The 15,922-nt window shown below is 33.9% G+C and overlaps 1 protein-coding gene across 1 annotated transcript in view; it reads left to right on the plus strand.

Moving 5' to 3' along the window:
• Positions 1 to 4,909: 4,909 nt before the first annotated feature.
• Positions 4,910 to 15,922, plus strand: part of LOC105813272 (MAM domain-containing glycosylphosphatidylinositol anchor protein 2) — a gene marked incomplete at its 3' end in the record, with an annotated part of 268,929 nt that continues 257,916 nt past the window's right edge. The window contains exons 1-2 of the mRNA XM_012647919.1: positions 4,910 to 4,972; positions 13,529 to 13,661. Of these exons, the coding sequence (XP_012503373.1) occupies positions 4,910 to 4,972; positions 13,529 to 13,661 (196 nt within the window). The remainder of the gene's footprint in view (positions 4,973 to 13,528; positions 13,662 to 15,922) is intronic.

Here is a 15,922-nt window from a genome sequence, read left to right on the forward strand (position 1 = left end):
GTTTGTAATAAATTAGTCATTATAGCTACAAAACAGAATGGAAATTTGAAGGGTTTATTTTTTTACTGATATCTAAGGATCATAATTAAAAAAACCTAATATAAATAGTTTTTAAAAATTCCAGTTTATTTTATAAGTAACATGGAAATATTGCTTGAAGCTATGGCTATTATTTCACTAGAGTAATGTCAATATTGGTAAGGGCCACTGAGTAATGGATAGCATGTCTTTGCTTTATTTCTTTCATTCAGAAAGGTATTAAAAGCTTAAATATAGGTGTTGTAAATAATTTTATAATTATTTAAGAAATGTGTACCTAAATTTTATAAATTGCCCATGCACTTGCCATTTTTCTAGAACTTTTGTAAAGATGTTCATGACATTATCTTGCGTATTGTACAGTAATTACACTATATAATTATAAGACTGAACATACTTATATCAATCACATAATTGGTTATAATTAAGCTAATTAGACTAATTATACAATTAGACAATAACCAACCTAAAATTTATTTTTACAAATCATGGAAATTCACATGAAAAAAGCCTCCCAGTGTCACAGAATGTGAAATTTATATGATCTACAACATAAAATTAATTTTATTTGATAAATCAGTTATAAATTATAAAGTCTAAATTATGTTTATACTCACATGTATACATACATGCCAGTTGATAGTACATATGTGTGTATGTACCTAAACACACATACACTCACACATTAGTATTCTCTGTTTTATTACACATTATTCTGTATTTTTAAAAAATATTTTTCATCATTTCCTGACTGTGGTGACCTAAGAAGATGTGGTTCAAATTCTTCCATAATTCTGCCTGTTATTTTTCATATTCCTTCAACAGACTTCATCTGTATTAGCCTCTCTCTCCCTTGACATGGTATATATATTACTCTTACATGTTAACTTAGAAGACCATGCTACATGGGTTCATGTATCCTGGTACCTTGTTTTCTCACTGAAAGAAGTAATTGCCTTAGTTCTAATCCCATGATAGGCAAATTGTTGGGAAATTATGGATCTAGAGGTTTTTCTTTCTGTTATGTCTGTCCTATCTAAGTCCATTTTGTATTTCTATAAAGGAATACCTGAGACTGGGTAATTTAAAAAGAAAAGAAGTTTATTTGGATCACAGTTCTGCATGCTGTACAAGAAATATGACATTGGTATCTGAGTTTTTTAAAGGCCTGCGTATGCTTCTACACATGATGGAAGGCAAAGGGAGATTCTTGTGCAGAGATTACATGGTGAGAGAGGAAGCAAGGGGGGCAGGCTCTTTTTAACAACTAGCTCTCATGGGAACTGATAGAATGAGAACTCACCCCACCACCACACTGAGGGAGGGCATTAATTTATTCATGAAGAATCTACCCCCAAATATCCAAATACCTCCCATTCAGTTCCACCTCCAACATTGAGATTGAGAATGTCAACATGAAGTTTGGGAGACAGATATCCAAACCATAGAAACTTTACTTAAGTCCATTTTGCTGCTGTGTTCTTGGTGAGAATTAACTAGGCTGTGCATGTGCAAACCATTGTTTTTATTCAGCATACTTGGTCTTTAAAGAATAGGAATCATCTCAAAGAGTAGCATGAGTTTTCATTTTAATCTCAATATTACTTTTCAATTTATATTCTTTACTTTTAAATGACATAAATACCATCAGCATTCCAACCACAAAAACTCAGGTATACAAAACATTTCAAGACTGTATCCATTATAAAAGTGACCTCTGTATTTTAATGGCTTCATTGCTGTTGGTTCAGATGTACTTGATTGTTTTACATTTTTCGCTTGGGTCTTACTTCTCTTTTATATTCTCTTGTACATAGCTGTTTATTTCTACTATGGATGGCCCCAAAGTCAGCTTCATAAATCCATTTTGCAGCCTACCCTGATGTAAATAATTGTTTTATTCCTACTACTATTAGAGCCAATATGGCTTAAAAATGTGTACTTAAAACTTACTGTGTGCAAGATGATGGGTTGGCTCTATTCTTTTCTAGTCAGCAAACTTCTAAGTTGACAAAATGCAAAACACTGCACAAATGGCAGAGATTAGAATTTAAAGTGATGTTATCTCATAGAATTGAAAAGAATCAATGCAGATATATAATGAAAATGACAAAAACATATATAAATATGTATACAAAATATACATATAAGCAGACAAAAGATATTAACTCAGAAAATAAAAGGGAAAAATGTAGGAAGGACACACTTTTAGAGGCTGGCTCAGAGGTAAGAGCTTTTAGCTAGAAAAGTCTTCCTTGAAATACTGGCTGTTAGGTACTACTCAAAATGACTGGAGGGATATTTGTTATTTGGTGGAGTAGAGAGTTATGGCTGGTGAATATCAGGTTTAAAATATTTTCCAAAAGGAGAAGACAAGCCTTGGAGAAAAAAATCAGACAGATGAGATTAGTGGCATTAAGCACAGAATATACAACTTTAGAATAAATACAAATCTACTCTTATGGCTCATCTAATCTGGCCTCTTTTAAGCTCTGAAATTTTGTTTCATTCCATAATTTTCATTCATTGCTGTATACTCCAGTCTCATTAATTTTCTATCTAGCCCATCAATAAGCCAACTTTACTGCTATGTCAGGGTCTCTGCAGTTGTTGTTCCCAGTGTTATGTTGTACCACTCATCCCTCAGATACCTTTCAACATTCAACTCAGATGTGACCTCCTTAGAGATGCTTCCCAGACTGTCTCATCTAGAGTAGCTCACCACATCTTCATCTCTCCCTATCTCTATTACCTTGCTTGATTTATTTAATAGCATTTAATACTCTTTAAAATTATCCACTATATCCTCTGTATTTATTTAGGTATTTATTGTTTCAAACATATATGCTCCGTATTTTTCCCACTGTGTTCCCAGAATTTAGAAAGGACTTGGCACAGAGAATGTACTATTAATGAGTGATTATCTCAGTGCATTGAAATAAGGCTATAGTTATAATAATTTTACATAAATTTTTTATTGAAATATATTTATAAAAAAGTACATAACGTATAAGTGTACAGCTTGATGAGTTTTTAGAGAGATCATACCCCTCGTAGTAACTTGAAGATCCAGAAACAGAACTTTAGAGCATGGTTGCAGATAATTTTAAGTCACCAACTGGCTATTTATTAACATTTGATAGATAGGACATGCTATAGCTAGCCATAGCATAACATTTAAAATAACTAACTTTCCTTGATATAGTTGTTAATTTTTACAAAGAATAGGGAGGACCAGGAGATTTGGCCATGTACTGGTTCTAGTCATACAAGTGAAAATATTGAAATACGGAAATATTACAGTCAAAGAATCAGATGGTTTCCAATTGATTATTAGTGTGACAATATTTATAGAAAGAGCAAAAAAATGAGAAAGTAATGAGAATGATACACAAAATATAGCAGACATAAGCAAAAGACAGAATGCTTAGTGAGAAAGAATGAAGTCTAATTTTATAAATTTTATATTTTATGTTTTAAGTCATTATGATTATATATTCATGACTGCATTTCTTCTCAGGGGATATATTGCGTGAGAAAGACCAAAATTTAAGTATGTCTTGTTAATACAAAAATATTTGTTAAACAATGGATATAAAAATCTCCCTATTGGCCGGGCGCGGTGGCTCACGCCTGTAATCCTAGCTCTCTGGGAGGCCGAGGTGGGCGGATTGTTTGAGCTCAAGAGTTCGAGACCAGCCTGAGCAAGAGCGAGACCCCGCCTCTACTAAAATTAGAAAGACATTAATCGGCCAACTAAAAATATATACAAAAAAATCAGCCGGGCATGGTGGCACATGCCTGTAGTCCCAGCTACTCGGGAGGCTGAGGCAGTAGGATTGCTTGAGCCCAGGAGTTTGAGGTTGCTGTGAGCTAGGCTGACGCCACGGCACTCACTCTAGCCCGGGCAAAAAGAGTGAGACTCTGTCTCAAAAAAAAAAAAAAAAAAAATCTCCCTATTATGTGTTGTAGAAGATACAGATACCTCTGTCCCTAAGGTCCTTAAGATTCAGTTAAAGAACATAAGTCAACATATCGAAAGATAACTCTTTACCAAACACTAAATAGTGAGTTGTACATAGATGTCATAGTATAAGATGCAATATATACTGCAAAAAAAGAGAATTTACTTCTAACTGATGAAGTATGAAGGGGCTTCACAAAGTAAGTACATAGCTTTTGAACTACACATCAGTCCAGACAGGAACAGAAAAAGATTCATATCAATGGGTGGGGTGTATTTTCTTTAAAAATGTCAAAGTGTTGGAAAATCATAAAGAGAAATCTCAAAATCATGACAAATCTAATTTGATGGCAATAAAGAGTTTCTGTGAGGAATAAGGAAAAAGTAGTTTTGCTTAGTTACATAGAGTCTCAAATGACAAACTAAGGGTTTTGAAATGGTCTTTCAGTGAAGGAGAGAATTTAGGGATTTCCAGCATGTAGATGATGCAATATAGGCATGTCTACATGTTTGGTGGTAACATACAGAATGATCAGGGTGAAGGTGAGCTGCAGTTCTCTGTAGCAAGCAACATATTACCTTAACCAGAATAAATACCCAAGCAATACTTTTTAAATCAATGGTTGATGAGGGTCTAAAGCAACTGTGATGCCTACAGGATTGGAAAGGAAAGGTCATTTGTGAAAGAAAAAATGAACAATGAGTCAAAAGCACTGTTGTTGAATTTTGGGGAATGAGAAGCAGTGAAGAGTAGATGACAACATGAGGTCTGATTGTGAATTATGGGGAGAATGATGGTGGCTGTCATTAAGAAAGTAATAGAGCATCAGAAGAGAAAACTGATGTAAGGTGACAGGGTTAATAAGTGCAGTGGGATGGTGAAAACACTGAGTTTGAGATGACACGATGTGTCCTACTGATGAAAATGTTTACCAAGTAGTTATCAAAGAATGTGAGATGAGGATAAAGGTCAGAGGTAGAGCTGTGGGAGGGGTCATGCACAGAGAGGTCAAGGGGAAATCCTGGAAGAAATATAAAGATCTAGAGAAATACAATAAAAGACAAGTCTTTGGTTCATTGGTAAAATATGAAGTGTGTGGGGTTGTGTTTTGCTTTGTTTTTAAATTTTTTTTTGGTTTTTTTTTTTTTGACTGAGGAGATGAGTAATGCAGTAAAAATAAAAGTCAATAAATGACCAAAATAAAAAGAATGGCCAAAGGAAATTAGAAAAGCAGGATCAATTATCTTAAGAGATCCAGAAGCAAAAGAAATAATCAAGTGTAACAGAGTAATCACTAGTAAATATTGCAACTAAAAAGGCATGAAGACTTATGAACATCTAGAATTTATTAATTACGATAATGGTGATTTTTGCAGTGTGATTTTTTTCCTTTTGCTTATAGATTCGTCAGTTATCTTTACATAAATGCTAATTGAATCTATGATAATGGATCAGATTCAACTAGGAGTATATTATTAGTATTAAGAGAAGATTGCAGACTTCAGTGGATCAAAAATGAAATGGAAAAACAACCAAGAAATGACTAAGTTATTATAAGTTTTAGATATAAGCAAAGAAGTATGGAATCATAAAAAAGAAAGATTTATTGAATTTTAACAAAAGTTCATCATTAATGACATTAGTAGTTACAATTTCAGTGGAGTGTTGAAAAAGTAGTATTCATAAAATATCAATTAAAAATAATTTGTCAGTGGAAACAGAAACAAGAAGTACTGACAGACTATAGTTAACTCTATGTGACTAAAGAAACTATCATTAAATATATATCTAAATGACACTGTTCATCCCTTGTTTATATTTGAGATTCATTGTCACTACATGGTTGCTTTTAGAATATTGACTACATATAATAAACCTTTAAGAAAGATTATAGTTTGTTTCCTTTTTAGAATAATTATATATAATATGTAAATACATATATTATATATTATTTTATTACATCATTATATATGTGTAACTTCATATATCTATAACTATATCATGTATATCCATCTGTCATTTATATTTCTGTTGAGTTTCATTTAAGTTTTCTTTCTTTCGATAAGGTCCAAGTTTTGCCTGATTCTGATATTTTGTCTTCAGTACAAATTTCCTTCCAAAACTAAAAATGTAATCTAGATAAATTGTTACTAGAAGAATAGACCCTCTTTCTTTTTTATAATGTACACAAATATCTATTGATTATGTGTCATATAGTAAGGACATTTTTTCTAAATGCATTTAATCTCTGATTTTATTTTATTTATTTAACATCTATTGAATTTATATCATTGCCAAGCAAGTATTAAATTCTGGAAAAATTAATATGTATAAAGCAAAGCCCTGGATAGTTATAGTATTTTTAATTGAAAGAGTGACTCATTTAAAAGGTGTCTCCTCTACACTAAGTCCTGTGCTATGTGCTCGGAATATAATTCTGAGAGCAAGGCAGACATAATCTTTACTCTCTAAGTTCTCCTGACAAGGGGAAGAGTCTGTCAGAAAATAAATTCATTACCTAAATAAATGTAAAGATGAGACTGCTACAAAGAAAAGCATATCTTGTAAAAGGGATTCCTCCTACTTCAGAAAGTTGAGGAATAGCTTACCTGTGGAAGAGAGGAGTATTGGCATCTGAGAATGAAATGGAGTTGATTAGGTGTAGAGCTGAAAAGCCAGATATTTGCAAAGGGTCCACGGAAGGGTGGAAATTGGATGTATTTAAGGTACAAAGAGAATGAAATAAGACCAGAAATTCAAGAATGCAGATCATATAGAGTTGACAGAAATGTTAATAACTCTTGTATTAATCTGTGAGAACAATACTAAGTCATTTACATGATTTAGCATGGAAATAGTGTGATCAGATTTCATAGTTTAAAAAAGTGAAAAAAAATGGTAACTATGCGAGGTGATGTATATGTTATTAATAATTAGCTTGATTATGGTGATTATTTCACAATGTATAAGTATATCAAAACATACAGCTGTATACCTTAAATGGTGCAGTCCCTAATGTCCAGGTTGGGGACCAGTACCAGTCCATGGCCTGTTAGGAACCAGGCCGCACATCAGGAGATGAGCAGCAGGTGATGGAGGGAAGCTTCATCTGTATTTACAGCCACTCCCCATAGTTCACATCACTTCCTGAGCTCCGCCTCCTGTCAGATCAGTGATGGCATTAGATTCTCATAGGAGCGCAAACCTGTCTGTAAACTGCACATGCAAAGGATCTAGGTTGTGTGCTCCTTATAAGAATCTAATGCCTGATAACTTGAGGTGGAGCTGAGGCAGTGATGTCAGCACTGGGGAGTGACTACAAATACAGATTATCATTAACAGAGAGGTTTGATTGCACAGAGACCATAATAAATCAATTGCTTGCAGACTCATATCAAAACCCTATCAGTCAGTGACAAATGACAATTAAGCTGCATCTGGTGGCAGGCTTTACAGTACCAAGTGAGTTGATGTACTTCAATTGTACAGCTACATCTGGTGGCAGGCTTTATAGTCAGAATCTAACACTAATTTTAATCTGCACATGGCTCACCCATTATTTTATTTACCACTTCCATCTGTGCCTCTTGACTACATTGCACACTTGTCTCAGTTACAGTTTTGGTAAGCCCACAAGCTAACCCTAGCAAAAATGAATAAAAAACAAATGTCACTTTTTGTAAAAGATGAAAGGTGCAGATCCTGTTTCAGTCTTCTACATGAGGCTATCTGATTTACCAGCACCATTTATTGAATAAGGATTCTTTTCCCATTGTATGTTTTTGTCTGCTTTGTCAAGGATTAGATGACTATATAAGGATGGATTTGTATCTGGGTTCTCAGTTCTGTTCCATTGGTCTATGTCTCTGTTCTTGTGCCAGTACCATGATGTTTTAGTTATTATAGCCTTGTAGTATAGCTTGAAGTCTGGTAAATTGATGCCTCCCAATTTGTTCTTTTTCCTTAAGATTGCTTTTGCTATACAGGGTCTTCTCTGTTTTCATACAAAGCATAGAATTATTTTTTCTAGGTTTGTGAAAAATGATGTTGGTATTTTAATAGGGATTGCATTGAATCTGTAAATCACTTTGGGTAGTATAGAAACCTCTCACAAAAACCAACTAACGGTAGATAACAGACTTAAACCTAAAGCATGAAACTATAAGAATTGTAGAAGAAAATATTAGAAAAACTCTTACAGACATTGGCCTAGGGAAAGAATTTATGAAGACGCCAAAGGCAATCACTGCAACAACAAAAATAAATAAAAGGGACCTGATCAAATTAAAAATCTTCTTCACAGCTAAGGAAACTATCACGAGAGCAAACAGACAACCTACAGAATGGGAGAAAGTATTTGGATGCTACACATCCGATAAAGGGATCATAACTAGAATCTATATAGAACTCAGGACAATAAGCAAGAAAAATTCACACAACCCAATTAAAATGTGGGCAAAGGATATGAACAGAAACTTTTCAAAAGAAGATAGACTAATGACCAAAAACATGAAAAATGATCAACCTCTCTAATCATCAGGGAAATCCAAATCTAAACCATAATGAGATATCACTTAACTCCAGTGAGAATGGCTTTTATCAAAAAGTCCCAAAACAATAAATTTTGACATGGATGTGGAGAGATAGGAACACTCATAGACTGCTGATGGGACTGCGAACCAGTACAACCTCTGTGGAAAGCAATACAGAGATACCTCAAAGAACTAAAAGTAGAACTAACATTGGATTCAGCAATCCCACTACTGGTTATCTACCCAAAGGAAAAAAACTCATTCTATAAAAAAAGTCATGTGCACTTGAATATGTATAGCAGCACAATTCACAACTGCAAAGATGTGGAAACATCCCAAGTGCCCATCAATACATGAGTGGATTAATAAAATGTATATGTATACCATGGAGTTGTACTCAGCCACAAAAACCAATGGTGATCTAGCACTTTTTGTATTATCCTGGATAGATCTGGAGCCCATTCTACTAAGTGAAGTATCACAAGAATGGAAAAACAAGCATCACAGATACTCAACATCAAATTGGTATGAATTGATCAAGACTGTGTGCACATCTAGTAGTAACATTCACTGGGTGTCAAGCAGGTGGGAGGGAGGAGGAGAAAGGAGAGAATAGGTATATTCACACCTAATGGGTGCAGTGTGCACCATCTGAGGGATGGACATGTGTTAAGCCCTGACTCAGGCACAGCAAAGACAATGTATGTAACCTAAACATTTGTACCCCCGTAATATGTTGAAATAAGAAATTAAAAAAAAAAAACTTTGCTGGAGAGCTTCCTTCAAAAGGGGGAAAGACCCAAGGATGAGACAGCAGGAGACTCTAAGACTGCCAACAAAATGAAAGCTGCATGTAAAAGAAAATATCAAGAGTCCTACTTCAATTATGGGTTCATTGCAACAGGTGATTCACATTCTCCAAGCCCTCTTTGTATAAAATGTGATGGCCAGCTATCCAAGGAAGCCATGAAACCTTCAAATCTGCTTTGCCACGTGGAAACCAAGCACTTTGCATTAAAAGTCAAGCCTTTAGAGTTTTTCAAAAGAAAAATGAACACTAAGAACAGAAGCAATTATTGAAGACCACAACTTCACCAAATGTGTCTGCACTGAGAGCATCATTCTTAGTGGCTAACCACATTGCTAAAGCTAAGAAGCCTTTTACTATTGGTGAGGAGTTGATCCTGCCTCCTGGCAAGGACAATTGCCATGAACTTTTAGGAGAGGTCACAGTTCAAAAGGTGGCACATATCTGTCTTTTGTCTAGAACCATAGCTAGACAATTTGATGAAATAGCAGAGGATATTGAGGCTCAATTGTTAAAGAGGATTAATGAATCACCCACCATGGTACGCAATCCAGGTTGAAGAGTCTACCGGTGTTGACAAGGCAACAGTTCTTATGTTTGTGCGATATATTTTTCAGAAGGATGTGCATGTGGATATGTTATGTGCACTTTTGTTGGCACCCAACACCACAGCTGCAGAACTATACAAGTCTTTGAATGATTACATATCAGGAAAACTGAATTGGTCATTTTATGCAGGTATATGCATGGACCGAGTGGCTGCTATGACTGCACGGCTTTTTGGTGTCATTGCATGGGTCAAGGAGGTGGCTTCTAAATGTGATTCTGTGCACTATATCATCCATATAGAAATGTTGGCTAACCAAAAAATGTCACCTGAACTAAACAACATTTTGCAGGATGTGATTAAAATTATCAACCACATTAACATACATGCCCTTAACTCATGTCTGTTCACACAGCTCTGTAAGGAGATGGACACAAAGCACACTAGTTTTCTCTTACACACAGAGGTAAGATGGCTTTCTAAAGAAAGTTTTTGAGTTACAAGCTGCTCCAGAGATTTCTTTTAGAAAACAGTCACCACTGGGAGCACATTTCAGTGACACAGAATGGGTTGCAAAACTTGCTTACTATGTGATGTATTCAACCTGCTCAACGAACTCAATCCGCCACTTCAGGGGAGAATGGCAACTGTGTTCAAGTTGGCAGATGAAGCGGCTGCATTCAAAGCCAAATTAGAATTATGGGGTCAATGGGTGAACATTGGGATTTTTGACAGGTTTCAAACATTGGAAGAGATTTTAAAAGAGACTGAACCAAGGCCTTCTTTCTCCTAGCTAATACATGATCACCTATCTCAGCTTTCAAGAATTTCAACATTACTTCTAAACTGCAAAAGACCCCAGAACTGGGAAGGAATGAATCCATGACCCATTTATGAATAAACTGGGTGAATTGACTTTCTTCATGCTGGAAGAGGATCAACTGCTTGAGATCACAAATGACAAATCACAAATGGCAGTATCCTTAAAGTATATCTGAGACAACTTCAAATCTCCATGCATTCTGGATTAAAGTCAAGGCAGAAAATTCTGAGATTGCCACAAAAGCACTGAAAATCCTGTTTCCGTTTCCAACATCCTGTTTTTGTAAAGCAGGATTTTCTGCAGTGACAGCAACAAAAACAAGATTATAGAGTAGACTGGACATAAGCAACACACTTTGGGGGGGGTGTCACTGTCTCCCATCACCCCCAGATGGACTGTCTAGTTGTAGGAAAACAAGCTCAGGGCTCCCACCAATTCTGCATTATGGTGAGTTGTATAATTATTCCATTATATATTACAATGTAATAATAATAGAAATAAAGTGCACAATAATATAATGCACTTGAATCATCCCAAAACCATCCCGCTCCCTGCCCCAGTCCGTGGAAAAATTATCTTTCATGACACTGGTCCCTGATGCCAAAAAGGTTGGAGACCACTGCCTTAAAGGTATACAATTTTTATCTATCAGTTATACCTCAATAATGAGTTGAAGTATGGATCATTATGCTTGCTTGCATACTTAAGCTATACCAAGCACAATCATGAGTTTTTCAGCTGAATGTAGGGTTTAGAGTATTACACTTAAAAATAAATAAAAAGAATAATTAAGATTGAAAAATTTAAAGGTCAATAAAAGGATCTAGCTGAGATAGAGAATGAATATAAGAATAAGAAATTATACTTGTGTCTAAATTCCTATTATTGGAGAAAGGAGAGTGGGCTTAGAGGAATAGATTTGAAATTCAGTTAGGATATGTTGAGTTCTAGGGTGTCTGTGAAGCATCAAAATGGACATGTTGAGGTAAAAAATAGGTAAATGCACCTGAAACTTAAGAGAGAATTCTAGAATAGGGATACAGACTTGGAGAGATCAGGAAAATAGGGCTTGTAGCAGAAATTCATCAGCAAGGATAATATCACCTTAGGAAATTGAATAAAATGAGGTTAAATGTGAAACAAATATAGAATCCGAGAGATTACTACTAGTTAAGTGTTGAGAGGAGAAATAAAATCAAAGAAATATGAGCAATACGTGTCACAGAGAGGTAGGAGGGGTAAGATGTATCACCTCATCAAAAATTTAGTCAACTAGTTCTACTATAACATTGTCTTTCAACTATTCTTTCTAACTAAGCACATTTTTCTAGGAATTTTATGTAGTTAATGTAAGAAAATATATTTTAAATATAAATTCTAGAAACGCATAAACTTCTGTGTATATTTGTGTGGGGTGCATTTATATTTGTATATAAAAATGCAATGTCTTTCTTTAACACAAATTAAAAGATAGGTGGTTATTATTTATACCACTGATGAAATGCTAAAGGCATTTAAGACTGAATTTGACAGTGAATGAAAAGAGTTATGCCACAACGTCCATGTGCGCTGGAGTAGACATTCACTTTACACATTTGATCTCAAACTCCTGGCCTCAAGAGATCCTCTCACCTCAGCCTCCCAAGTAGCTGGGACTACAGGTACAAGCCACTGTGCCTGGCTTCACCTGACACATTTGGAAAACTGTGTACCTATATCTAGGCACATTTTCTCACAAATGAACAGCAGTGTCTCTGTATGAAGTCACTAAGTATTTCAGTCCTTCTCAATCACGTGTGAAAGTATTGCAGTTTCTACAGCTTGACTGATGTTATCCAAGTAAAGTGGAAGAAACGCATATGCCATTTAGATGTTATCTATATAAAATTAACATTTTGAAAATTGCTATCCTAAATACTATAAAATTATTGAACATTGTTCTGCCGTCACAATAAGTAAGTTAGTTATGAGAGGAACTATGTTGAAAAGATGTATTAATGACTTTAGAAGGCAAAGAAATTCCAGGGAAGTTAATTTGAATTGGGCAGGAGAGAGATTCTTATTGTTGTCATTTGTTTATTCTTTTTACCCTTTGAACAATTTCAATCTAATGTTTTTGCATGCCCTTTCCTGGCTCAATATTTTGTAAGATAATTCTGGCCACTTGCCTGATTTGGATCTGTCTGTAATTTTATAGATTTATCTGGAGACCTAGCCCTTGAACCCCTGAACATAAAATAACAGTAACAATAATAATATAGAAACACTCATGAATACTTCTTTCATTCAGTTTTAGATCTGTAACCTATCACTGCTCTATACACACAGGATATTTATGTATGTAAATTGAATTATATATCATTAGATTTACTTCATTAACTTTGTTCTAACAACAGGTTTTCATTTACTGGCTCTTCTTCAGGGTTCTGTTCTTTCATAACTTTTCATGTTGATGCCTGCATAGATTGCAGTGTTTGTTGAATAAACTCCATTATTAAGTACACTGTTCTGATCTTTGCATAATAATTTACATAACTACCTCCAGAAATAGATTTTTCCCCCAGGAAGATAGTTTGTAAAGAAAATGTTATGAATTTTTGTTGTGGTCTATTAGTTTTTATCTCCAGGCATAATTAATATTATAGTATTATTTTTAAATGCAGTGCTTTTTAAAATTTAGGATATTTTCCTTAAAAAATAAGACAATCTTCCATATTCTGATAATAACATGATTTAATACAATATAATGCCATGTTTCAATCATTCATTCTGGTTACCATTGGCTTTCTCTAATGAACTTTTCTACATTTTCAGGGTGAAACAAAGATCTTAAAACTAAAGAATCTTCGACCTCAGGACTATGCTAATTATAGCTGCATTGCTTCAGTGAGGAATGTATGTAATATTCCTGATAAGATGGTGTCATTTAGACTTTCCAATAAAACAGGTATGGAACTATCTCTGTATGTTATATGTCTATAATCTACAACAAATGTTTGAAAAACTCTTTAGCCTTCTTACAGACCCAATGATTTCTACAATGTAAGTAGGAAAAAGCACCTTTTTTCCAGAAAATTCTGGGATATCTGAAAAACTTGGTAAATGGACACAGTAAAATTTAATTGCAATATACATCATGTAATATGTTTGTGTATATAGCATACAAAATTATAGTTCCTTAAAATATTGTATTCATAAATTGGACAAACAGAAAAGTATTTTTGTAGAAAATGTCAAAACATTAGGAAGATTGTAACTTAAGTTAGCCTGTGTTCACTAATGTAGACCTCGGAATAGCTATAAACAGATTAAGAAGAATTTACTAAATGAAAGAGCAATGAGAAATCATGTGAGTGAGCCATCTTTTGTAGGATTGTGTATGAAAAATCACCTTAAATAAATATTTGACTTTCTTTTAAGAAACTCCAATTTTCTGTGGCATTTAATTTAAATTTTTACTTTTAAATAATTACTGTAAACTAAAGAATTTTAGAGATCCTTTCTCCATTAACCAAAACCTCTAAAAGTGTGGACTTTGTTGTGTCTGGGTCTAGATCCTTCTTCTGCCACTTAGTAGTTCTTGGATCTTGTTCAATGAATCACTTTTCTCTTCTTTGCCTCATTTCCTTATAAAGTCATAAAGTTGTAGTGTAGGAAGGAATTAACGAGTTGATATATATTAATACATAGTATGTGGAACACATTGTATAAATCCTTCTAACAAAGAGCTGGTCAGCAACTCCAGCCAACTCATTTGATAAAAAAAGATTAAACCTAGGACTTTATTGGATGATAAAAAATGTGTGCTCATACATTGATTCATCAGCGTATGTTCTCTGAGTTGCTAACATTTTGAAATGCTCATTCTTTTATTCATTCGTTCATCTCTTCATCAGAAACTTATTAGTTCCTTATTATGGCTCAGCAATGATAGGCGTAGAGATATTGGCTAAGATTTAAATTGCCCGAAAGTAGAAAATATTCTATTGAGCATCAGATAAAAGTCATTAGGGGACAGTACAAGAACGATGTGAAAGAGAAAAATATACTTTATCAATAAGGATGACTAAGACTTGACAGAAATTATATTTTAGGAAAAAATAGAAATATAAAATCTAGTGGACTTATAAAAGTGAGACTTATAAAAGTTAATAATCTCTTCTCACTTATAAAAGAAGAAATAGGATAGTGAGAAACAAAAAAATAAGACATTAACATATAAAAACTGGTTGTAATTATGTCATTTTTCTTGGCATGAAGTGTATTGTGAATTATTATAACTAATTTTCTTTTTCTTAGTTTCGTTAACATATTTTTGAAATACATATGATCCAGGGAGAAAAATTAAAAATAAAATGAAAGTGGTCCTATAGTATTGCAGAGGAATAAGGAAGAAAAAAACAGTAGATGTATTATTATTTATGTTACAACCTTGCACTTGAGCAGTGCTTTATTAATTTTTAAAGTCTTTAGTGTTTATTATCTCAGTTTATAACTACTGGGTATAAACAGGTAGATTTTTTAAAATCATGTCTTTTCCTATCATCTGTGACATAACAAACTATCCCATAGCAATGAAAGTATCCTCATTGCTTTGTTTTGAGAATGAATTAAATCCACATATACAAAAAATCATTAGAGCCTAAAAAAATGCGATAAAATCATATTTAATATTTGTATGTTTGCACATATGTATTTTTTTATTTTCCAAGTTCCCACAGCTTATAAGGGGTATGGACAAGATTGATTCCAATACTTGAAGGGTTATTCTAAATAGGACACTGACCAGCTCTTAGGTTTTATAGAGCTGGAGAAAATAAACTTAAATCTCAGCCAGAGTGTTTTTTGAGGAATAAGTAAGAACTTATCTTAAAGCTGAAAGGGGAAGATTACTGTGAAAGGATGCCTAAAGTCTTTTAAAGAAACAGATGACTTTAATTCTCAGAGGATATTTGTTAACAATCATCAGCTCAGAAAACAGAATCTTGAGTACTTGTCCTGTGGAGGACACAGAAGCAATGTAAATAGAGATGTTTTGTTTAACCTTTCAGCTTTCTGTTCCATTCTTTATTTTTCAACCTAATATATATCTAGATTAAGCAAACATAAAAATCTTATTGTCCTTTATAAATAATCTTACAAAAATTTTAGATTGATATTCGCTACAAAATGATTATTAGAGCATGGTAAAAAATTGGGTTTAAAAAT

This window comes from Propithecus coquereli, unplaced genomic scaffold (genome assembly GCF_000956105.1).
Source record: "Propithecus coquereli isolate 6110/MARCELLA unplaced genomic scaffold, Pcoq_1.0 Scaffold278, whole genome shotgun sequence".
In the NCBI taxonomy this organism is placed as follows: Eukaryota; Metazoa; Chordata; class Mammalia; order Primates; family Indriidae; genus Propithecus; species Propithecus coquereli.